The 26,605-nt window shown below is 32.5% G+C and overlaps 1 protein-coding gene across 2 annotated transcripts in view; it reads left to right on the top strand.

Moving 5' to 3' along the window:
- The first annotated feature begins 3,117 nt into the window (after positions 1–3,117).
- Positions 3,118–26,605, top strand: part of LOC130453101 (transferrin-like) — a 65,528-nt gene continuing 42,040 nt past the window's right edge. Inside the window, exons 1-3 of one of the 2 annotated variants that reach the window (XM_056792698.1) lie at positions 3,118–3,261; positions 17,295–17,382; positions 22,190–22,314. In XM_056792698.1, coding sequence (XP_056648676.1) covers positions 3,177–3,261; positions 17,295–17,382; positions 22,190–22,314 — 298 coding nt within the window. In that variant the 5' untranslated portion in view covers positions 3,118–3,176. Of the gene's footprint in view, positions 3,262–16,076; positions 16,323–17,294; positions 17,383–22,189; positions 22,315–26,605 lie in introns of those variants that run through there. The other variant, XM_056792699.1, reaches the window with a different exon arrangement.

Genomic DNA, 26,605 nt, shown 5'->3' on the forward strand with positions numbered 1-26,605 from the left:
TCCGCATCCAAGTCAAAGAAATGTTGGATTCATTGAGCTAAAAGATTTGGATGCGAAATCAATTGCACATAGCATAGATGAGTTTTTGACAAAAGAAGATCTGAATATAAATAAATACGTTGGTTTTGGTTTTGATGGTGTTAAACGATGTCAGGAAAAGACGGAGGGGTACAAGCGATCTTACGCAAAAAGTACATCAAAGCCCTCTACTTTCATTGCTCGACCCAAAAACTGAATGTAGTTATCAATGATCTAAATTCACTTCCTGAAATTAGAAATGCCATGGGACCCACCAAAGGTATTATAAACTTTTGTTTTGAGGAGGACGTTGATAGATACCTAATATTTCCAGACTTCGCGAGACAATATGGAGTGAGAAACACAAAACCATCAGAGTTTTGAAAGAACAATTTCCAGTAATTCTGGAAGCCTTATCTCAGGAATGAAATAGGCAACTCGGAAAAGTGCCTTGCATGCGGCAACTTCCAGAATTTCTTTCATTCTCGGGATTATGTTGGTAGCAAAACCCGTTGTTAACTATCCTCCAATCTGTAGCTTTGGACGTGATCAAAGCCTCGGAACACGTTGAAAGGATTTTACTTTTAATTAAAAACCACCGTGAAAATTAGGAAAAAGTCATCCTCGTCGGATTTAAAATCCTCATCAGTTTTTTTGTCATCACTATCGGATGACATGCAATCCTCATCATAATCCCTTTTCTTTCTGTCGTGAGATAGAGATGAGTCTGTCTACGACGATAGGTTTTTGCCCCTACGGCGTTTTTTGCTTTTTTTTAGATTATCCATAAAAATCCCACGAGTAGGGCCGAAATAAAAGTCCGGCGAGGCTAAAGTACTATTGTAGAGAAAGTGGTATCATTTTGGACTATAAAATTCCATACACTCCCGAGCTAAACGGTAAAGCAGAACGGCTCAACAGAACACTAATTGAGAAAGTGGGAGTACTATTATTTGAAACAAACACAAATAAAAAATTTTGGGGTGAAGCAGTAAGAATTTGGGAATATGTATTAAATAGAAGCATCACAGAATCTTTAACTGTAAAGGAGACACCATATGAAATGTGGTCAGGCAAAAAGCAAAATTAAAAAGGCTACAAGTTTTTGGATCAGAAGTATATTCGAAAAATCTGACAACATGGCAACATGAGATTTATGAGCAGGGACGTAATTCTGCAAAAACAACACACCTTTGGATAGCTTTCCGCGTCTTTTCTCTTTTTATTTTTTTCTCGTAATGTGATCAGTAATGTCGAATAGTAATCTCCAGTTATTGTTCTAGCCTTATCCAAAAATCAATCATGATTACTCCACGGCAATCCCAAAAAACTGAAGCAAGAACTTTTCCAGCAGATTTTTTAACTTCTTAGTTCTTGGAGAACCAGAGTGTCGCCTTTCCATTGATTATTACTTTGTTTCTGGATCGTAGAAATGTACCAAATGTACCAAAGTCTCATCCAACAATTCGGTTTAAGAAGTCTACATCGTTTTCAAATCGAGCACAGATGGAACGCGATGCTTCTACCCTTGCACGCTTTTGGTCAACATTCAAACATTTGGGGATCCATTTTGCAACTTATCTTGAACTATATAATGAACGCGTTCGTATGAAATATTCAGTGCTTCAGATATCCGTTTTAGCCCAATTCGACGGTCTGATAAAATCATATCAAGAACTGGATTGATATTTTCGGGGACTAACACAGAAACTAGCCTTCCCGATCGGTCATCATCTTCAATGGAAAATTTACCTCTTTTGAAGCTTGGAGTCCAATTTTTCACGGTCGCATACGAATTTTCACACTTTCGGCGGACATCTTTTTTCTTTTAATTTATTGCGTATCTCTGGTTTACTTTTTTGACGTCAAACGTCATACTGACACTTCTAATTATTCGTTGCTATGGTAACGTAATATTTTGTTTATGCAAGGAACTGGTCTAGGCTAACTAGATATCAATACATCCTCGTATCTAAGGTTAGTCTAACTAATCTGATTATTTTTGCTGGTACGCCTAATTTGCTTAGTGCTGCGTGCATGTTGTTCCTATTTATTTTGTCATATGCCTGCTTCAAACCTATAAACAAGGAATTAAGTGGTATTTTGTATTCATAGCAGGTGCTTTGTACTTCTTTTAGAGAGAAAATCTGGTCCACTGTTGACCTGTAAAGCCTACTTGATATTCCCTTAGTATTTTCTCGGCATATTTTCTGTTTATTATTTTCGTTGGCATTTTATAACAGGTATCTAACAATGCAATTCCCCTATAGTTTTCGTAAAGCAGTTTATCCCCTTTTTTGGAATCGGACATATTAGTGCTTTTCTCCATTCTTGGGGCATGCTCTTTTTTCCCAAATTATTTGGATTAACTCTCTCTGCAACTTTTCTCCAACGTATTTTAACATTTCAGCTGTAATTTCACTTTCCCCTGGTTACTTGTTTTTTTTGTTTTGCTATTATGAATGTTACTTCTTCTTGACTTGGTACTTCCACTTTAATGTCATCTTCCTCTAGATCACTTTGTTCTATTTCCCTTGCTTGTTCTGCTTCATTTCCGTTTAGTAGTTTCTGAAAGTGTTTTTTCCATTTCTGCATTACTTCTTGTGGTTCATGCACCATTCTCCCTTCTTCTGTTTTAAGGTAGCTGGTTATTGTTTGGGTACCCTCTTTGCATTTTTTTCGTTTCTTGATAATCCATAATATAAGTATAATTGAATAGGACCTGACTCTTATCTCGGTCTAGGCTTGATATCACAGACTAATTAGTTGTTTTTTAAATTTATCTATTTATTTTTTTTTTATTCTGGTGGACCAATAAGCTGGAGTTCCATGAAGCAACCCATAGTAGCATTGAACTTGACTGAAGCTGAATTCATAGCAGCTGCGCAATAAACATAATAAAAAACGTTTTTTTTTCCAATGACACACCCGGTAATTACCCTAATCATTTATTTATGACAATGTGTCATAGATTCTATATATCACTTCACAATGGATAGGTGGCTATAATTGGAAGTAAATATCAAATTTGTTTTTGATAATTTTTTTGTTGATTAGATAAGATTATTCCAAGAAAATCATGGATCTGATCAGTTAAATAACACTTGAGAGTTGATAGTGCTTCTACAGACACACATATATGAAAATTATTTATTAAAATGCATTTCATAGTTAGATACGTGTTTCAATCAATATTATTTTTTTCTTTTACTGGAGTGGTGTTAACACAAAAAATATATCAGAGTAAGTATATTTTTACTGTCTTTTTATATAATAAAACTTTTTAACATTGCGTTGTAATGTACGTATAGGTTACGATAATAAACTTTCATAATGAAACAACATAAAAATACAATTTTGGTTTGTTAAATTGAGGAAAATGTCTAATAGTAATACTAATAAGTATAATACTAAACGAAACAGTAAAGCAGTGTCGCGGAAAAATAAATTTAAGGTTAACCTAATGTTTGCAACTGCACGGCACTTGGCTGGCTGTGGGTGCGTTTACTTCTGCGCATCCCATTGATACAAGTGTAAAATAGGTTTGTTCCACTCGGACCGTACTTGGAACGGTTATCGAAAGTGTTTATAGTTTTCTGCGCAATCTCCGGCTATGCACGGTTCATGAAACAGTACTTGCTGTTAGCCAAGTAACGAAAAGACCGTCCCGGAACTATATAAGCACAACTTGCATGATTTTGGTAAACGGTCGGTATCTACGCTTTCTGATTGGTTGCGGCCAGGTAGCAGTACGTTCTGCCATTGTAAAGTCAGAGTAATGTACCTTTTGCAAGTGAATATAAAATGCATGTGTCCGCTAGATAACAGTACATATTGTACGTTATGCGTTATAAATTAAAAGCACGTCAGTATATATTTAAAGATTTATTACCATAGTGCAATACAAAAACTACGAAAAGTAAGCACATTAACACACACTAAAAAACATATAAAGTAGAACCTAAAAGACTAAGTATAATTTATTAGTTGCTAGTGTCCACTGCCATGCGATTTTGCATTTGCTATGTTATTTTCCACATTTACATATAAATTCCGCTTTCTCTTTAATATTCTTGTTTTTTTTTTTTGAAACGGTTGGTCTTCCACTAGGCATTCTCTTACTGCCTCTTGTAATACCAGGTCTTCTTCTGGCAATGGTTGTTGGTTGTACACGAATTGCTGTACGACAACGCCTTAAAAGGATCCTGTGGTGCATAAAAAACTGTCTTACTATTTTCATTATGTAGTTCTACGTGAGTTTGTTGTTCACATGAATAATATTTTGACACCGAAGTTTTGCCAAGCATGCGATTTGGTAACGAATTTCGGAATCATTTGCTTCTAGGTCGTAATAATATAAATAAACTCCTGCTTGATGTTTACATGTTTTACCCAGCCGACCAACAAAACAAGTGCAGCAAACAATTTCAATATTCACATCGTATAGCACTCGATCATTTTTTTCACTTGGAACTTTGTGTATGAACTCATCTATTTTTTGTATGCTATCCTTTTTTAGATAGCTTGCTTTCTTCAGTTGTGGTTTTAAAAGATGGTTTCCTTCACTGTACCGTCTATTAGCAAAATTTCTTAGACGTCGAATGTGATATTGTTCCATAGTCGTACAAGTAAAGTCCACTAGGGCAACTACGCGTACACATACTTACGAAAAGTTATTCGTTTGATGACCGTGAGTATAGCCATCACGATAAGCTAAACACCAGTCTTCGCGTCGGGTCCAATAGTTATTAACATATTCTACCCAGTGAGTATATTTTTGTGATAGGTCGTTATTTGATGCATTATGAAAAGCATCGTTTTCTGGAGATGAAGCTGTTAATATATTTCTAAATGAATAATACAACTGTTGCCTATTTTCTTTTGGTATGTTATGTTTTTTTTTTTTCAATCAGCCATCTCCAAACTGATTGCGCGATGTGAAAAGAACAAAGTAATAAACGTGATGGTGGAAAACCTGAGGGCTTGTCCCTCTACTTCGCTATCATCTATCATAAAACACCCAGGAAACCCTTTTCCCCTAAAAGCTGAATAGCCAACAGCTTCTCTTACCATTTTAAAGCCTGGTATGTAGGTAGGTGTTTTGATTGTTTATAATTACCGTTAGTGGTACATCACCTGCAGAGCATACTGTTGACATAAAAGTTATAGAATGATTTTCCGCGTCACAGGACGCCATGCTGTCTACAAATACTATATCCCCAGCACAGTGTAAATTATGCGCTCTTCTCATGATTGGTGTAACTATGACAACTGTAAAACGGTCTTCATCAACCTTTATAGTAACACCTTTCTCTGTATACTGTGGCTGCTTTTCTTGAAGTTTCTAAAAATAATAAAATCTTATAGACAAATTAGCAAAAAAATTATCGAGAGTAGTCACTTAGACAAAAAAAAATCAAAATTTCCAGTTAGTAAAACAGGTACCCCACTAATACGTAAAAATAGTTCAATATAGTAAAAAATATAACTATATCACTTACCTCTAGCATTCCTTTGCCAAAACGCGATCCTAAATTAACACTTCGCCATTTGTCGTACCAATACCGTACTGTACGATATTTTGGATTTATGGAACCACTGGCCAGATCGTCTTCATCCGCTTCTAATTCAAGTTTGTTTAAATGGTAATTATACCCATAATTATACCCATGCCATTATCAAAGTAAGCGTACGTTTCAAACAATTATCTGGTTTCTGATGAAGCTAGCAATGCGGATAAAGCAACTGCAGTGTCTATGTTGTGGGTATGTTTATTATTTATAGTAGTACTAGTAGTAGTGGTACTGCACTTGATAAAAAGGAAGAATTTTACAATGAAATCAATGCCAAACTATGAAAGTGGCTTAAATATTCGTCGGGTCACTCTGTGGTCCCTTTGCATACCTAATGAGATTTTACTACTCGATACCTTTCTGAAATAAACTATAATTTTAATACACAATCAAAATAATCGTAAAATTTGAAAACGCAAATCGCGAAGCTAAACTATGATGTATAAATTATTTTGTTGAAAAACTATGTGAAGGGATGATTTCCGCGCCCTACATATATATATATATATATATATATATATATATATATATATATCAAATTTTGACCACAATTTTCTCTATAACATACTAAAATTTTAACGAAATTGGAGGGGTGTAACTCAATCTAGATAATTACCAAATTAAATATAAATATTGAGAGAAGACGGGCAAAGAAACTGTTTATAGAAAGGAAAAAACTTGTTTTTCAAGATAATAAATAGTTTTCAATTTCCAAATAACGCACACTGGGGCAGAAAGGTCCTATACCTGGCAATAAATGAGGAGCCCTGTAAATATATGCCAAAGTTGATTATAATTAATAGGATGTGTTATTACTACAAATAAAACACATAGTTAACATTTTGTGTGTTTTTTTTTAATTAAAAAGACATATTATTGTAAGATATAAATATTTTCTTTTAGTTATTTATTTACGTATCCATACAAAAAAGATACAGCTATTACATTTCATCATCTTCAGAATCAAAAGATCTATTCTTGTCATCGCTTTCACTACTATCGTTGGCGTCATTAATGTTGTCAAAACCACAGTGTTGCAGAAGTCCGGGTTGCATTTTTTTACGGAGCGCTAATTCTATAGGATTTGTTAAATTATAATTACGTTGCGAATTCCTATTAGGCCAGCACACATGACATGCGTTCATGCTGCGCGGGCTGGCTGAAATCCATTTAATTATTTTCGTTGTAATTTTTTGAGGTTAAGTGATAATTATTCTAACTCCAATGTCCAGTCGTCTCAGGAGCATACACAAGTATTAGGGGAAAAATGTATAAATGAAAATATCATCGCAGACTATATTGAAGAATTAAAGATATTAGAAGAAAACTTAAAAAAATTGCACCAATTTGCACAAGCCCATCCATCCAAACATATGTTTCGAAAAATAAAAGAACTGAATGCCAAAATTAATAATATTGAACTTGAACGGGGATTTTATGATATTTGTTCCGCTGTAGCAAGAAAAAAACAAGGACAAGTCATTGAGATAATCAATAACTTATTATTTTACTTTGTAAGGCGTTTTATTAATTAAGTACTACAAACCAACCCAATATAAAAAGTCATGCAGTTTTCATAATATCTCCCCTGGTGTAAAAAATAATCATAATAAACGCAGTTAATTCATTTTTGGGCGCTGACCTAAAAGAAAACGCAACGTCTGTTATAATTTAACAAGTCCTATACGATTAGCGTTCCGTGTAGCGCTAACCACATAGGGATCGGAAAAATGCGTCCCTTGCTTCTTTAGGACCGCATGCAATTTTTTTCTTTTGAAATTTTCTTTTATTTGTTATTACGTGGTCGGAACTCAGTAAAAATGAATTAAAAATATCCTCGTTTGTTTTTTCACAACTATACTTTCTAGAAAAATGCTCTCGATGTTTTTTAAAATTTTTGTTTCTAGTTCTTGAGCTTCTTCTGTTAATTGTCCTAGATATAGACAGAAAAGCAAAGGGCAATATTTCAGGGCCATGTATAAAATATTTATGTAAAGTAGGAGGCATATTATACCAGGGATATTTATCAACAAAATATCGAGCGGTTTCGTGTGTGAAATCTCGGTATTTTTCTACATCAATTTCATGCCTACTTGACACTACTATCATTATAATATGCATATTTTTTATTAAATTAATGTCAATGTGAGTAATTACAGCTGAAAGTTCTGTTTCCTTAAAGAACCTTCTAGTGGTATTCCCATCATTTGAATTACCAAATCCAGGCTTAGGTTTGTCTATAAAGTTTAATTAAATATTTCTGAAACAATAATTGCCGACGTATAAACAACGGTAGTTCGTTACATTCTGCCAATCATACATTCACTGGTGTTGATTTCATTGCACCGAGGCAAATTCTAAGGCATTTATATTACATACGATCTATTTGATGTAAATTTGTATAGCTACTCAATCCATATAAACAACATCCATAGTCTACAACCGATCTAACATAAGCCCAGTAAAACATAATAGCAATAGAATAGCAATAGCAATAGCACTAAAACCGCTAAAGCGTCTTCACATGATTTGTTTCTCAAACGATTTCTCAAATGCTTTTCTGTATTGACTCGGAGATGTGCTGGTACTGTCATCTAACACTTTTGAAGCTTACGTTTGTCCAGTAGCTCTTAAATTCATTTGAGTGGCATAATTTAATAAAATTTATTGATGTAGATCAGGGGTGCTCAAACTTGAACTGCTGGCGATCTACCTCAATATTTTTAGACTACTTACGATCGACTCTGAGAGGCTGCAAGTATGTGTGATGCAAGGTTGTCGTACATACACGATACACCCTACCTACCTAGGTAGGGTGTACCCCGTAGCATATATAGATATTAGCTTTCTGCACAATATAGGTACATTATTTTGGTCAAGGTTTGGGTTAGGTTTAGTTAGGTTCTTCTCTACAATATCAATGAAAAAACTCATATTTATTCAAAATTGCGAGTTTATTGGTTGTTACAAAACAAAAGAGTTACATATGGTGTTAAACCTAACTAAAGAGTGGCTTTGGATGTTGAAGCGTGGCACTGCATGTCCTCAGCATACTTTTCATAAGATGGTACGTAACCACTGAGTGCTAATCACAAGCATGATGACATATGATCGTCAGTTAGTCGATTGCGATATTTTGACGTAATTATATTCATTTCAGAAAATGCAGACTCGCACAAGTAAGTTGACTCAAATAATACTGTCAGTTGAAGGGCGATTTACCTTAGATTCGTATATTTATCTTCAGATATAAAACACCAGAAATTTGTATCAGATGCTGTAGCTTTGAGATGTATATCTGATATAATCTGCACCAACTCATTTTCAACAAAACATGAGTTCATATTAAACTGACTTGCTATTTCAGTAGCTAATTCCTCAATGTTTTTACATGAAAAAGGATAACTCATAAATGATGCTATATTTTCCAATTTACTGCAATCATAAAAACGCATTTCGAATTGTGCCAAAATAATTGATAATTCAGCCTCATACGTATCATAATTAAACTGAGGAATCCTTGCTTTCAAAGACGGAAAATGTTTCAGATCCTTTCTTTTCAGTTGATCTATCATAAGTTGCAATTTACTTTTGAATGCGTTTACTGCGCTAATCATCTCAATAATAGTTTTTCCTTTACCTTGAAGCTCCAAGTTAACGATGTTTAAGTGCATTGTGATGTCAGTCAAAAATGCCAAATCAGTCAGCCATTTTTCGTTTTTCAAAATCTGAGTGTCATCACCTCTTTCGTCTAGAAAAGCTGTTATTTCGGGCAATAATTCTTGAAACCTTTGTAGGAACTTTCCGCGACTCAACCACCTGACGTCTGTGTGAAGAACTAAATCAGTGTGTTCAGCTGACTCCTTATTTTCCAACTGCAACTGAAAGAGCCGCCGTTGCAAGCTATGTGCACGGATGGAATTCACAATTTTTGTTGCAATGCCCATAATTTCCTCCGTGTTTAAAACTTTGGAACACAAAACTTATTGATGTATAATGCAATGGAATGAAAAAAATGAAGGGAATTTTTCATTAGCTCGACACAATGCCACAAAACCGTTTTTGTTTCCAGTCATTGCTGGTGCTCCATCGGTTGTAATGCACACTAATTTATATATTGGTAGCTCGTAGTTTTTTACAAAATTAAAGAAAACTTCATATATATCTTCGCCTCGGGTCTTCCCCTTCAGAGGAATGATTGTCAAAAATTCTTCCTTAGCCGACATGTCATTGAATACCATCCGAATAAAAATACACAGCTGGGCAGTGTCTGTCATATCGGTGGATTCGTCGAACTGTAAAGAAAAGTATGTACATTCCATGATATCATGTTTTAGTTTATCTGCGATGTCCTGACTCATGACTTCAATACGCCTTGTGACAGTCGGACGAGATAACTGAAGTTCTCTAATAGCAGACATGATTTCTGTTTTATTTTTAAAATCTCCAAATAAAGTCTCACCCGCTCCAATAAATGCTTCCTTCACCACCGATCCATCTTCGAATGGTTTCTTGTGTTTCGCCAATATATGAGATATTTTAAATGACGCGATCGTAGCAGCTTTTGATTGTTTGGCTGGTCTTGTGAACATGGTTTGTTCTTTTTTCAAACAAGATATAAAATCACTTACTTTTCGTTTTCTTAATTCACTCTGTGGCGGAAAATCCTTTTGATAGTTTTTATGAACCGTTTTATGATGCCTCTCTAAGTTTTCACGCTTAGGTATTGCAACTGACGTACGACAAATAACACATATGCCCTTATCCTTCACCATACAAAAGAAAAATTCTTCCTCCCAATCCTTATTAAAATGATACGTTTTAGATTTCTTCACTGCACTCATTTTCCACTATTTAATAATAAACTTTGTATCGACGTAGTATCGCTATCAAGTTACAATTCAGAATGACTCCAATTCATGCAGGCGCAACATTTATATCGGCGTGAAAGAAAGTCTCGAATGTTCCCGTCAAACGCGCCGCCCGAAACTAGACAGTACAGTCTAGTCTAGAAACAACGCTGCTTTTCTTTGACAAGTGCCGCGCGTTCCTTTGATAAAGTCGCCTTTTGCCACAAGCAGTGTTATTTTATTACTTAATACATTTTTGTAGTTTAGTTTTCTACCTACTTATTAAAAATTTTTTTCTTCTCGAGATCTACTCAAAAAGCACTCGCGATCGACTGGTCGATCGCGATCGACCGTTTGAGCACCCCTGATGTAGACTCTCTCAACTGTTTTGTTTTTAGTCGTTTCCTTCACTCGGAACTAGATTTAAATGGAATTTCGGCGACATTTTTTCTCTTTAGGAGTCTCTACATATTCTCTTATTGTAAATGAACTCGATGTATCAAGCCACTCAGCATTATTTTTGAGTAACCTTTTTCTATCCTGAAAGCTTTTATCCAAAGTGATTTATACTGTGATTTGAAATATTATAAAGTTTTATTTAAGCGCTTTAAAAACTCTTCACTTTCACATTTCGTTCGCTTTATTATTTCATCTTTTAAATAATCAAATTTTTCATCAATTTCATTTTTATTTGAAATTCTGAGAATATTAAAAAGTTCTCTCCTTGAAATAAACATTTTGTTTGATTTTGATCCTGAAATAAAATAATGTTAAAATTAAAACATTATTCTTACACTATCTCAGTCCATCAGTAAACAGACAAAAATTTTTTTTTAAAAAAAAGTGCAAATAAGTGCAAGAAAACTAAACAATTTTGAAAAGCCAAAATAATACCAATTATGGAAAAAAAATATTTGAAAACTTGGACTTTATTGGAACCCAACTAAAAGCTTACATATATTTTGGAAAATGTATAATATTGTTTTATTTTGTTTTAAATAATATTAACTAGATACATATTCGTAAACTTTTCTGTGGATATAATTTTATTAAAATGTTGTTACATACCTGAAGTCGTAGGTTCCATGTTGAATTTCAAACAGAAATTATGAAAATATTGCTTTAAATTCACCCAAAAAAAATTAAAATTCAAATCTACACCTACATTATCCGTAGAAAACTGATTTTAGTAAAGAGATGGGAAGATGGGATTAATGATAACATTTAACTGTGTTCTTTGCTAATTACTTATTCCATTTATAGTCAGGTACAGGACCTTTCTGCTCCAGTGTGCGACGGCCATATTTACAGTCAATCTACACTTCGTTTTGATTACGATATTCACAAATCACATTGAACTTTTGACATTTTTGAAGCTAAAATTAGAGTACAATTGCTGTACACCACAATAACGTGAATGAATTGAATGGATCTTTGAAAACTGTAAAAATACAAGAAAAAACTTACCTTCGTGTTTTATAACCACGACACGTAGGTATTTCGGTTTCGTGAATCATGTGCGAATGACACAACAATCAAATATTTTATAAATACGCACGACACTCATACCAAATTGAGAAATAAAAAATAATGTTTACTCCCCGTATGAAAATCGGTAAACATCCAACAAACCGTCAGTCCACGTGGACTCATCATCTCCACTGTTTACCAATGAAATCATCGATCTGTAAGCATAAATGTACTCGTATTTCTATTGGCAGAAGCCGTATGTACAAAATTTTTTCGAAATATTCCTGCTAGAAAGTCTGCTATAAATATTGGCGTAGCTTGGTGAGATTAATTTAATTCATAAATTTCTTTAAATAAATAGAACTACGGCTTTCTTTACACCGTGGGCGAATGAAGACAATGAAATTGCACAGTGTCGTGAGAATAAAGACAAGTATGAATTTAATGAAGATTTAAATACACAAACAACAAGTTATTTTAAATATATTTGAATGTTTAAAAGAGGAAAATATTCAGCAATCTGATAATGCAATCAGAATTGCTGAATTAACTAGAGTAAACAAATTTTCCATTTATCGAGTAGTCACGAAAAGGGTTGCTGTGGTCTATTCACAGGATTGAAAAATATCTAAAGAAAACCTGAAATCAGTTGGAAAAGTTACTCAAAATTTTATACGACATTAGAAATAATACAGTAAAAGAAAGCACATTATCCAGAATACAATTATACTAGTTTAGAAACATTGCGTCAAGTTTTGTCAGCATGTGGTTTTAAACACAAAAAACTGAATAAACGGATGGCAATAACCATATCGTCAAAGATCGTTCGATGGTGGCAATAATAGTACACGCTGGAAGTAAAGACGGTTTCCTGTCTAATGTTATATTAATATCTGTTAAAAAATTAAAAATTATGCAGCTGATTATCATTAAGATATGACAGCATATTAATTTGCAAAGTGATTTAATGAACAGCTTTTACCTAACATTCCACCACAATCAGTATTCGTTATGGACAACTCATCCCACCACTCGCAGTAACTCCTTAAGGTGACAAAGCTCAAATGTTAGCAATTATGTCTGAAAAAAACATTCCTTTCCTGTTAGCAATCGTATAAAAGGCCCCACAAACAAAGAATTGCTTACTGTTATTAAAGGTCTAAAGGAAATTTATTATTTGTTTTATTTTCCTTTATGGTTTTTCCTTTGAAATTTCGTTTTCCAGAAAAAAACTGATGGATGGGGTACAAAAAGGCCTCAGTTCATGCCTTGTTCCTTGTCTAAATAACTGCTTAGAATGCCGTCCAATTTATAGTGATTCAATTGCCTTTTAATGAATACTTTCTCGCATAAGATATACTTAGATATTAATTTATAAAATGAGGTATCTACGCCTATGTTAGATTAAAAAAATTATCGTCAAGGATTTTTATAATGTGCAATTGATATTGGAAGATCTATACCTCTGCGTAGTTTAAAATGGGCTTTGCCTAAAGCAATACTGGCAATGCCATATTGATCAGCTGGCTATATTCGACCCATGTACCTTATTTAAATCATCAAACAAAACACACAGAGCAAAATTATTATGAGTTATAATAAATGCTTTCATCAGTATTTTACAATACAAATGATCATTCGCGGCTTTGTTGCGGTTTTGTTGCAGGTGACAGAGTTCAATCCAATTGAATAGACAAAAAGATTCCATTTTTAAATAATCCACTTACATACATTATATTTCAAATTTGAATCTGTGACACATACTGAAAAAGATGTTAACTTATTAGAGTTCAAATATAGGAAAATAGATAATGAAAATAAATTTTAAATTTACAAGAAAATAAAAAAAATAAAAATAAAATTTTTATCAAGCCTGATTATTTAGCTAAACTATTTATTGATAGAATCCTGCAAATTCCTTAATTACTTAATGTTACATATAGAAATCTCTCAATCCTCCTATTAGTATAAAGTATATCCTTAAGATGTTTGAAGCCTCCGTTAGCTAAGATACAAGTTAGTTGTTGCGATCCATTAAGTAGTAAGGTGCAATTTTTTACTATGGTAACATCATTTGTTCAACTTACCAATCCTTGAGAATATATTTAACTAATCTTTGACAAGTACCAGATGAAGAGCTTTTGATGATATATTAGAGCTTGGCATTCAACGAACCGATATTTTTATCTACTCTCTAGTCTATAATTAATACAACAAATTGATCTTCACACATAAAAATATGAGAATATTCTACAATGTTAAACGAGTTAATTATAAGCACAATTTTCGTCTTTTGAGACAGAAAAAACAGTTTGATTTAAGTTTTTTAGAGTACTAGCGAAACGGACAGATGTTGTCCTGTGCACTCATCTTAAATTCAAAAATTCCAACACACTATTTATTTCAACAAAATAACAGGAAGTAACAAAATATTTTCCTGAATTCGATCCGCACCAACTGTCCGGACAAACTAGAATCGTAATAAAATATTTTGATAATTATCTAAAAATCATCCCCCACCCCATATCGACTTGGGGTTGTGAGTGGTAATAAAGTGTACTGAACACAAAAAAAATTATTCCAGCCCTCGGTCATCTCTTGTTAAAAAAATAGAGAGGGTTAAAGAATAAAAATTTGACATTTTCGGAATTACGTGTGTTAACAAATTATAAATTTTATTTGAAAATATATATACAAAAAATACTGCTAAATTGTGAAAATAATATATGAAAAATATATGAAATTAATTTAATGGAATTATAAACAATTATAATTGTTAATTAACGTAACTATAAGTAATTATTATTTTATCATGGAAAAATACATATGGAAAAATTGAAAATTCAATAACTATTTTTTTATGGTAAAAAAGGATCAAGGGGTGTGGCGGAAGTGGTTGTTAAAAGAGTACGGAAAGATATTGTATAAATAGTGTTCTTCAGTAGAGCATAACTTAACCTAACCTAACTTAACATAACTAAAAAACAATGACCGACGACTAATTCCACTTTCCATATATTGTAATTACCTCCCTCAACCCCAAGTCGATAGGGGGTGGGGGATGGTTTTTGGATAATTACCAATATTTATTCGGTGATGCTATAGAAAATAAAAATCTGATTGAATAAAGCTAATTTTTTAGAACGCACGTTACTTTCATATTTTCTCCATTTCACCTGAGGGTGCTAATTAATTGATAATTTAGAGGCTGTATAAATGGAAAATCGAATCATGTGTGATTTTTTTTAATTAATTTTCTATTATAACGACGATTTTCTACCGCACATGTGTTGAAGGTACGACCATTGGACCATTTTTTTAGAGAGATGCAAATAGAAATTTTAACTTATTTAGATGATACAAATTAAAATCAAGCTGTCTACTCTTTGATTTAATTAAAAGCATTCACTTTTCTGCAAAAAGCGTACGTTTTGTGAGTGTACAATATTTTCTCATTTTCGTCGCTTTTTGCGCGGGTGCAAATTATTTAATAATATTTTTCTGATAGTACATATAAAAGCAAAAATAATCATGTGCATTTTATTACAAAATCATTCATTATTCTGCTTTCCGATCTTTCCGATCACTATTACCCTGGATTGTATAGAATGCCTATCAGCTGATTCTAACCTAGAACAATATTTTGATCAGTTTCCGAAGTGTGCATTTAATTTTTGGTGGAAATTTTTAAATTATAAACAACTACAAAACTTTTATTTTTTATTCCTTTTTTATGTTAATTATTCCATATTTATTCAGTTGTATTATAGATTCTAGATGTTTAATAATTCTTATTGTGCAGTTATCAATAATTTATCCTTCCACGCGTATTTAACGCTAAAGTTTAATAAGCTATTTTTATGTTGAAATGATGAAAAGTTTAAAACCTGCAGGCCTATAACCTATCAATTACACTACTCATGAGTACTAATCATAGACAACTATGTAAAGGTATAAGGGGAATTAATAATAAGATCAAAAAACATAAACAAATGAAACAACCCATTAGCTGATCGTATTTACTCATTGGTTTACTAGGAGAAAAAAGATCTTATCGTATGACTACGACCCAATAAAGGTTTCCAAAAAGTCCTCTCTACTGATATACTAGGTTAGAAAGGATCTTATCACCATATATGACTAAGAATCGATCATTGCGTTCATTAGTTTTAGAACGACTGTGAACGTGATCCGGATTATTTTACGAATATTCAGATCATGATCTAGTTGACTAATCGGGTTTGAGGGGCACGTATCATGTGTCTTATCTTTATTCCAGATAAGTGTAATAGTGTTATTTATCTATTTTTGTTTAATAGTTGAAATAGAAATATTACCGAAGTTTTATTTAAAATGAAAATTTTTATATTTTCTGTCTTATTTGTTAGTGTTTCTTCCTATATTCATGAAGGTAAATAATATTGTTTTCTTTAGTTTCATTAAAAATATAATTTGTTTTCGAAGAGGATAGACTGATATCATGCAAACAATGTATGATACTTATCTAGGAATTGAAAAAATATTATATAACAATGACAAAGAATTACACAAATTTTATCTTTGAACTCTAACCATGTATCCAACAACATTGCCTTATTTTGTGGTTCATGTAATCTATAATAAACCATTCAGTTAAGAAACAATGTCTTCATAGGATTTCGGGAGTGCTACATACTGATATTTTTCTGTTTGTTATTACAAAAAACTTTTTTGTTAAAAAATATTTCATGTGGATTCACATAAATTAAATAACAATAACATAAACATATTATGTTCAATTTGAATTTATTTTAATGTCTTCATTTTTCCTATCCCTTGTATCCATTCTTGAAAGTTATTAATACATCTATGTAATAAAAAATTTTCTGGTAAAGTGATTTATTGGTCCAAGTGTATAGAATCTTTTGCAGGTGTTGAATTATCTGAGGATACTTCTTTCTGCTGTTTTATTAGCTGATTTCTCTTTTACATTAGGGTGATACAAGAGTCACTATTTATGTACTACCCAGGAAGGTGAAATATTTCATTGGATTTTTAAATTTGACATTTTTGGGATGTTTTAACTTGTATGAATTATTGGTGTGTAACAATAAGTTGAACTTTTCATCGGTAACAAAGAATTGATTAAAATATGAAGTGTGATTTATCTAAAGCTACATTATATGTATAGCGTTGTTACTGGTAATGCATGCATAAATTTGAGTTTAAGGGCCAGTGATATTGTTTTCTTTTTATGTGAGCTGAATGGTATTGCTGAAATTATTAAGTATTTGTGTGGCAGCTTTAAAATTTCAAAATTTAATGTTATATCACGAATAGCGGAATTTTTCATATTTTATTCTCTAGAATTATTGAGCTATTATATTGATAATTTTTGTTTCAGATAAGTTATGTACTGATAATTTCATTAGAGATGCTTGTACTGAAATCCAAAGAAATAGAATTTATGAATGCTTAGAAGTTTATTCCAAGTAAGTATATTTTTGAATACTTATGTAAACTATTTATGATTTTAACTTAACATATTTTCCATATTCACAATTTTTATATGGTTAACTCAAAAGGATTTTTTTGCATTGAAATGCTCACAAATTAAAAAACAAACATCGGAGAATATTGGGATGGAGTGGACAGAGATTGAGAAAACAATGAAGGATGTGAATCTTCCAGAACTAGGAGATTTGAGAAGGATTGAGTGAGCCAATATACAATTTGATCAGAAACATATGGAAACAGGAATAGATGCTACAATGGGATAAGGCAATTATTTACCCAGTAGGGGGTGTGACACACTATGTGAATTATAGGAGTATCACTTTGTTGGACGTCATAAACGAAATCCTAGCTAGAATAAAAAGAAATAGATTAGGCTATTACTTGGCTGAACAAGTGGGTGAGTACCAGGGAGGTTTCAAACGGAGGAAGTCAACTGGTGATCAAACTTTAATTCTGAAGGCAATCCAGAATTATAGCTATGTCCAAGGATTAAACCTGAAGTCTCTCTTTGGGGATTTTAAAGCAAGAGTGTGATTCAATTAGTAAAAAATATTTGTTCCAGGCATTAGCAACATTCAATACCGAAGGAAATGACACTGAATAACACCGATAATGGAGTAGATGTCAAAGGAAAATTTTAAAACAAAAAGCTTCAAAGCAAGGAGCCCCAGATCAACAACAGTGCTCTTCAACCATTTACTAGAAATGATTTCGAGAGGATTTACCCTGATGCTAATGTGGCGCCACCTTTATTTAACAATTTCAACAGATACTTTTTCATACACACAGATTGTTCTCCTTATCTCTACTGCACAATAGATATATTATTCAGATGATGAAATTATTTTTCTTTCTCTCTAGCAGCTATCAAGTACTTTAAAGTAGAACTTTTAGAGAACCTATGAGAATATCCTAGTGACTGGGATTTGCTATAAAAACAATTGTGACAACCAAAGTAGAAGTCGGTGATTAGTATACATTAACATTGAAAGTGAGAAGTTTTATAACATTTATTTTGGTAAAGAAATGTCTTCTTAAGTTTCACGCCCCCATATCCACAGATTTGGAATAATTTGCTTCAGGTACTGTTGGATATTGATTTAGTAATAAGGCGGTGCTTCATATTGTTAAAACCATATTATAATCTTAGGAACTTGTGGGATTGCTTGATAAGGATCTAATTTTTGTTGGCATGACATTATTTTGAAGTAGTTTTAAATATCTATCTCAAATCGCCATCTGTTCCTCTCCAAACATCAACTTTTTCGAGATATTGTAAATGTTCTTCTTTCATCCAGTGAGGATTGTCATTATAACAATAAAGGAAATTTTGATGGTTAACATGACTGTGAAATGTAAATGTGCTCTCCTTGGAAAACAAATCTTCTAATTGGATCTCATTATCTAGCATTGCAAACATTTGTTTACAAAAATCCATTCTATCGAAGTCGTCTTCCATGACCTTCTGAGCTGGTATCACTTATGTGGATTTTCTTGTAATTTAAGCCTAATATTCAATTTCAAGCTTATGAAACTGCTTTTCTATTTTGCTAATTGTTCATTGAAATTACCAAGTAACTTCCATTTGTCTCCATGTGTTTTCTCATCTTCATAACCAATCATTTGTAGAATTAACCATTTTGCTTATATTAAGTTAGGTTAACGAAATTTAATTGACAATAGCACTGACACTGATCACTAATGTTAATGTTAATTCTTGTAGTAAACTTGAGAACACTCAATATTTCCTAAATAGTTGAAAATTGGTATTGTATTATGTACATGTTGTATGTTCATGAATTATGTCTAGAATTTTCTAAGGATTCCAAAAAATAAATAATATACTGGCAGTTGCATTGGCATTGGCAACTTTTATATGACACACACTGTATAATTTTTTTTGAAAAAAATGCAAATGTTTTTTTTAACACGATCTCATGTATTTATTAACGAATTTATACCATCACTTACACTCTATTTCAAAATCCACCCTGAGCCGTGGGTTGCTTTTTTTAGGGATGAAAACCACTCCAAAGCGAATAAAACATATTTAATTTAGATGGGAGTATGTAATCAATTTAAACCATATTTGTATCATATAAATAAACGTCACCAATTTTTATAAAAATTTATCATTCATTAATCAGTTTCGGCCCTTAACAACCAACCCTTATGACAGATATTAAAAAATAATAATACATCTTATTAAACAGTATAGGGTCCTTTCACACCAAACGAATCCGAATCAAGTTGAATCTGATTGACCAAGATTCGGCTTCGAGCGCTCCGTTTAAATGTGAAGGGACCCTTTTCCCGCCTTCAGACCGGACGAATCTGGTTCAATCAGGTTTGATTCGAGGTCGCACTTGATTCGACCTGTTAGATTCCTCGTCCGGTCAGTCTTGAATTAACAACCATACGAGATGGACGTGGAGTTATTAATTTTAAAAGTTAAAGAAAATAGTGCGATTTATGACGCCAGTGATAAAAATCACAGCAACAAAAATCTCATATCTTCTGTGTGGAGGAAAATAATATTTTTATTCCCCACCCACAACTGAGTTTGTAAGTAGTAGTTTTTACAATATCATATCATATATATATATATATATATATATATATATATATATATATATATATATATATATATATATATATATATATATATGCTTATCGTTTTATTACAAGCAAAATTTGCCATTGCCCCATATTCAAACTGGTGATGTTTTTTTTATCAGCCAGCTCTGGCTAATATGTTTTTGGAGTGTATGATTTGGCAACTGTTGGCAAGAATAGCCGAAATGATGTTACTTCTTTGTTGTTGCATTTTTTTAACAGGGCAGATATAAGCAACAAAGACTTAGTGTTGTTTAGTGATGGATGCCCGGGGCAAAATAAAAATTATTTGATGGTTAGACTCTTTTACGCATTAGATCACATTTTTAAAATTTTTAAAACCATTAAATATTATTTAGCTATTTGACATTCCCTACTGCCCAACGATTAAGATTTTAGTTTCATTGAGTCAAAAAAAGGAAGAACACTGCAGAAGTATAGTCTGACTGGGATAGATTAATATCAGCAACAAGAGAGAAGCCTTCTCATTTTAAGATTGTGAAAGCAGAGCAAAAGGATTTTTTTAATATGGCTTAAGCTCTGAAGCTATTTTTTATGCCAAATCCAAAGCCGCCTATGCCTATATAAAAAAACTAGTAAGAGTGATTAAAATCATTGATGAAGTAGACTATATACACACTAAGCAATCTTACACAGGTGCCTGGGAAACACTACATCTGAGAAACCGGAAGAAACTTGGTACCAAACTAACATTAAAACCCCTGTACCAAGGTGAGATTCAAATCATACTACACTAAATTGCTGAAAGTTCCCGAGAATGTCCACTATTATGTCAATCTGCAATCAAATCCTGCTCAGCCCAGCAGTACTGAACCTGAAGTTGCAATAGACAACGAAGACAATAGCAGTGGCGCAGAAGATTAAACAATGATGTTTATTTTCTTTGTAGTTATTACAACTTAACATTGTTTCAAAATATACATTTCTTTTAACGTTTTGCATATTGACATTGTCCATAAAAAAAGGAAAAACTACGTTGTTATTTGAAATATTATATAATTATATATAATTATAAAATAAAATATGTTTTACTTAAGAAAAAACCAAATTAAGCAAAACGTTAGGCGCCTGTACATAATTTCTACAAAAATGTGTTTTTGGTTTTTTCCCCATAACTCTCTTACTTTTGAAGCAATCAAGTCCCTCAAAAAAGCAGTTTGTATTTTTTTGGAGAGCTACAAGCTCATTTAAATAAATTTTTTTCAGATCTTATTTTTACACAGCTTGATGCTGAAAAGACTCAAAAAAGGTACGTGAACGCACGCAAACTTTAAATGGCCATATCTTACTCAATTTTTATCATACAAAAAAAATGCCGAAATTTTCTCAGAAAAAAATTTCCTATTCTACAAAATTTTACGTATCATTAATAGTTTTTGAGTTACTTTGAAGAAAAGACGAGTTTTCGTTAAATAACGAAATTAATTTTGTCACTTCAAGCTCAATTTTTTTCAAAAATAAGTACTTTAAACGGATCAAACGCTCAGAGTATATTATTAGAATACGAATAAAACGAATTGTGATGTGGCAAAGATTTTTTTCAAATGGGGTGGAAGAGAGGATGAGATTATCACTATTTTTTGCAACGAAAAAATAGGAATCGACATTATTTTCTTCATAACTCGTTTAGTTTTAACGCCAGGAACTTTTTAAAAGAATAAAAATGAAGTTTTTTTGGAGGACTTTAAAAAAGTCTCGATAAGATTTCCACGAAAAATGCATTGGTTTTCGGTTATTTTCGAAACCTGACATTTTGGCATTTGATAATACAGATCGTAAATACACGGATTTTTTTCTTTTTTTATAAGCTACAATTTTGGCCTTTACAGGCTTTTCGATTAAGTGCATCTTTTTCCACTTATTCACGAAAAACATTCTAAGAATGTGAGTTTTTTGTATGAAAAATGACAATTTCACACAACAAAAGTTGCTTAGGACTGGTCAATTTATCGATTTATACACTTATTTTTAATGAAAAATGGTTCTCCCTCGAGAAAGGGTGGCGTTCTCTCCGAGGAAAAAAGCAGCCTTCGGCACAGGGTAGACTTTGAAATTGTCGGGAAAATGGTCATTAATTGAACTACCATGCTAGTTGTGTTATTTCCATAATTTCAATTTCGACATAATAAACTTTTTCTTTTTCAGAGTTGAATGTTTACTAAATATTGACCAGGGTAAACATCAGTTTGCTATTATTGATCCAGAACAGGCACTTCTAGCAAATACTCTCGTATCTGATAATGTTGTAGTCCTTGCTGAAATTGTTTCGAGTAAGTACTTCTAAATCACACATGTTCGGAGAATCAATCAACGAGTTAACAAATATATGATTTTTATTTATAAATGATCAATTCTCGGAATTTTTTCTTTAGGAGCAGTTATTTTTTTGCCAATGAATAAGATTTGCAATATTTTGAAAAAGTATAGAATTTCAGAGGGATTTTGAGAAAATTTTGGATATTTTACACCTTTTACACTTATTTGTTGTAATATTTGACCCCGAATAACTACTATGAATCCGTCTATCTATGCTAATAATGTTATTAGAAAGTATTTATCTCATAGTTTTTAGCACCGTGGTATAATCTGTATCACCCTGTTTTTGTTTTATATAACTGACAATCAGAATCTACTTCAACCATAATTAAGTTGGGGTAGAAAAAAAAAAAAGAAATATGTTTATTATGGCCTACACATTTTGAATTCATGTTCCTTGTTATGTCATTACTTGTGCTTGGTTCTATATCACAAAATAAAGTTTGTTCATGGGTTAAAAAGCTACTGCTAGAAGTTTGGTACTCATTATTTGTCAGTTGCATAAGGATCTGATCAATCTGATTGTGAATATAGACGCGAAGTATAGATGTAAGGAATCTTAACGTAATGTTAAACGAATGGCCTCAATATAAGGGACAGATTTTTGTGCCGTTAGAGTGCGCCATTTTTCAAGAAGTACTCATTTAAATTCATATGTAGGAATTCTTGTTGCTATTGACACCTCTCTGGAAAAAATGTTCTAAGAAACTGAATAGTTGAAATATTTTTAAAAATCACTAAATGTTGCCTATTCTTTTCAGTATTCACTGCCATCCTTCAAAATCTCTTTCAGTTTTAATTACATCCTCTGAATTAAAGTGTAATTCACAAATAAAACTGGTAGCTTTAAAAACTTGTCCCAGAGTAGAGGTCCATCTACTACGTAATTCAACGTCCTTAAAAAAATTGTATTTTTATATTCCACCAGATAAATAAAAATATATTTTTTAAATATTGAAAAACTACATAAATTTTAAAATTATTTGTTAATTGTTAATAACATAAATGTTGAATATTACTTTGAGGTTATACTCACTTTTAGTACTATGAATAATGCCACTTTTCCTACATTCTCACTTGTTTTTCGGCCACTAAGATAACCATGTACAGCACAACACCTTCCCATTGTTTTTTTAAATTAATTTTAAACAAATGAATTAATATTTCATATCTAATTTAATAATTTTAACATTCGCGAGCTAGTGCATACTATGAAAAACCCGATACCGTTCAGACTCCTTATGTCTATACTTCGTGATATAGAAATAAACATCTTCAAATGATGATTTGAATGATTTTTTATTCCGTTTACTCATGTTACAACAAAAAATCACCGAAAAACATAAGAGCTGATTAACTCGTGTCACTAGTGTTGAATCAGTTGAATCATTGTTACAAATAAATGCAATAAAACTACAGTATAAGCTCACTAATCGGGTACTATTAAAAACCGGAGGGTGCCGGATTATTGGAATGTGGATTATAGAGAAAAAGTCGTAAATAATGAAAAAAATAAAGCATTTCGTAGAGAGAATAAATGTATGTAATGTATTAAATTAACATATACATATATAAGTAATTACATAATTTTAAAATAATCCTTAATTGAAGTCAGCTTTTGTGCAACTTGTAGTCTTTCCTTAAAAACCTTTTCTCGCATATTGCAAAGAATTATAATATCATTGGCAGATATGTCGTTTTCTTCTGCCCATGTTATGCAGGTATTGAAACAAATCAAAGAATTATCTGGTTTAACTCTTACTAGTGTAGTAGTTGGTGGCTCCAATATTTCTACAAAGCTTTCTTCTTCTTGTACTGCTTCAGATACATTTTCTTCATCTGCCATCATTTGCCCTGCTTCTTCGATTCCTTCAAACTAAGAATTTAAATTTTCTTCACTTCTCTCAAATCTTTTTTCTGATAGATTTTGTAACCGATCGGCAATAGGCAGATTATCTGGATTTCCATTTACCTGTTTCTTCTGTTCCTGATAAATTATTCATTGTAGGCCATAACTTTTTCAATGAAGATTGGATTAAGTTAGACAAGATAGATTTCCAAGCATGATCAAGAGAGAATAAAATATCCTTCAAATTCAATCCTTTAAGGCTCTGCGTTAAATCACTATCTTGAGATATAATATGAATCAGTAATTTATTTTTATACAAAGACTTCACTTTTTGAATAACATTTTGATCCATCGGCTGAAGTAAAGGTGTGCAGTTTGGTGATAGGTAGATGGTTTGGATATTCCCATCACTTGATTTAAGTTCATTTGGGTGGCCTGGAGCATTGTCAAGTACGAATAAAGCTTTTATAGATCTTTTCATGAACTTCTTGATTTCTGGGACAAAGTCTTTATGAAACCATTCGCTGAATACTTCTCTCGTAACCCAACTTGTAACTTGATTCTTGTAGCAGACTGGCAGACAAATGTTCTTGCTCTGGGATTTTTTGCTTCACCAATCACTAAGAAATTCAATTTGTGCGTCCCGGTAACATTTGAACACGGAATGAATGTGATTCTTTATCTTGACTCACTTTACGACCTGGTGCACTTATTTCTTTAGAAGATACGAATGTTTTATTGGGCAACAATCTCTAGAACAGACCACTATCGTCTGCGCTATAGATTTGGTCAGGAAGAAGACCCAGTTCATCTACTTTGTTTATAAAATGCTGGTTAGGCTGGCTGTACTGCAGATTCGTCGCTTGATAATTTCTCACCCGATATGGTTAATAGACGGATACCAAATCGCTTTTTAAATTTATCTAGCCAACTATCGCTGGCACGAAAATCTTTGTGGATAATTTTTTTTATAAAATTCGATTGCTTTGGCTTTCAGAATTTCTCCAGATATAGGATTGTGTTTAGAACACCGTTGTATGAACCATATGTAGAGAGCGTTTTCTATCTTTGGACAACCGCCAACTTTTAGAGTTTTACGCTTTACTGGCCCCGATTCCATTGTCTTGACGCGGTCTACTATCTTTTGCCCTTTTTTATTAAGTTTGTATATAGTAACACGCCCAACACCATTTTCTTTTACCAGTTTGCACATGTTTTCTCCACTATCTAACTTCATTAAAATCTCCTTTTTATTAATCAAAGCGAGGAAAGCTATTTTCGACAACCAGGGATTTTGGGAGCGGGAAAATGTATGCCACTGCTTTTTACCTGCTATTTATGACCTACAGATGGGATGAGAAAAAGAATTTTGCCTGTGGCATTTTTCCTTTTGGCGAGTTTTCCGACGACCCATTTTCACGTCTGTCGAGGACTCGGCTACAGAGAAAACGTCTGCCATAGCTTTCCCGCTACTGTTGATGACCTAAAAAAGAAATAGAAAAATAAATCTCGCGGGTATCTTATCTAATTTTTTAAGTGAGTTTTCCTATCACCTTTTTTCACGTCTGTCGAAGACTTGAGGACAGAAAAAACGTCTACTAATGGTTTGCCGCTAATACGACTGAAATAACGTTAAGAGAAAAGAATCTTGTGTGTACCTTATTATTTTATTTCCTCGAAGTTCACGTGGCTCGCATTTTCAAACGGGACCGATCTGGTCCAGCAGACGAAAGTTCCATAATGTGACACCTTTAGGCCGCGAAGTTATTCACTAACCTTTCATGTACTTACTTAAACATCGAATAGTAAACATAAATGCATTTATGTTGGCCAAAGCATATGTGCACAGTTTCTTCAAAATATTCCTGCCAGACAGTCTGCGATAAGCAGTGTGGGCATTTGGTGAGATTCATTTAATTCATATACAGTGCAACCTTAATATAACGTACCTCAATATAACGACTTCCTCGATTTAACAAATTCTTCGTAATCCCATTGAATTGTCCATAAGAGTCGATGTAAAATATACCTTTACATTACGAACATTTTTTGCGAACAACCTCTTTATAACAAATTTTAGACCAATCTAATCCAACATAACAAACCTCAGTTTAACGAATTACTTGATATAACGAATATTTACTTGTTCCCTTCCGAGTTGTTATATCGAGGTTGCACTGTATTTCTTTAAATAAATAGAAAGAGGGGGTTCTTTAGACCATGAGCGAATGAAGACAATGAAATTGCACAGTGTAGTAAGAATAAAGACAGGTATGAATTTAATAATAAAGATTTAGATATACAAACAGCAAGTTATTTTAAATATAATCAAATGTTTAAAAAAGGAAAATATTCAGCAATCTGATAATGCAATCATAATAAGAATTGCTGAATTA

This window comes from Diorhabda sublineata, chromosome 2, assembly GCF_026230105.1.
Source record: "Diorhabda sublineata isolate icDioSubl1.1 chromosome 2, icDioSubl1.1, whole genome shotgun sequence".
Lineage (NCBI taxonomy): Eukaryota > Metazoa > Arthropoda > Insecta > Coleoptera > Chrysomelidae > Diorhabda > Diorhabda sublineata.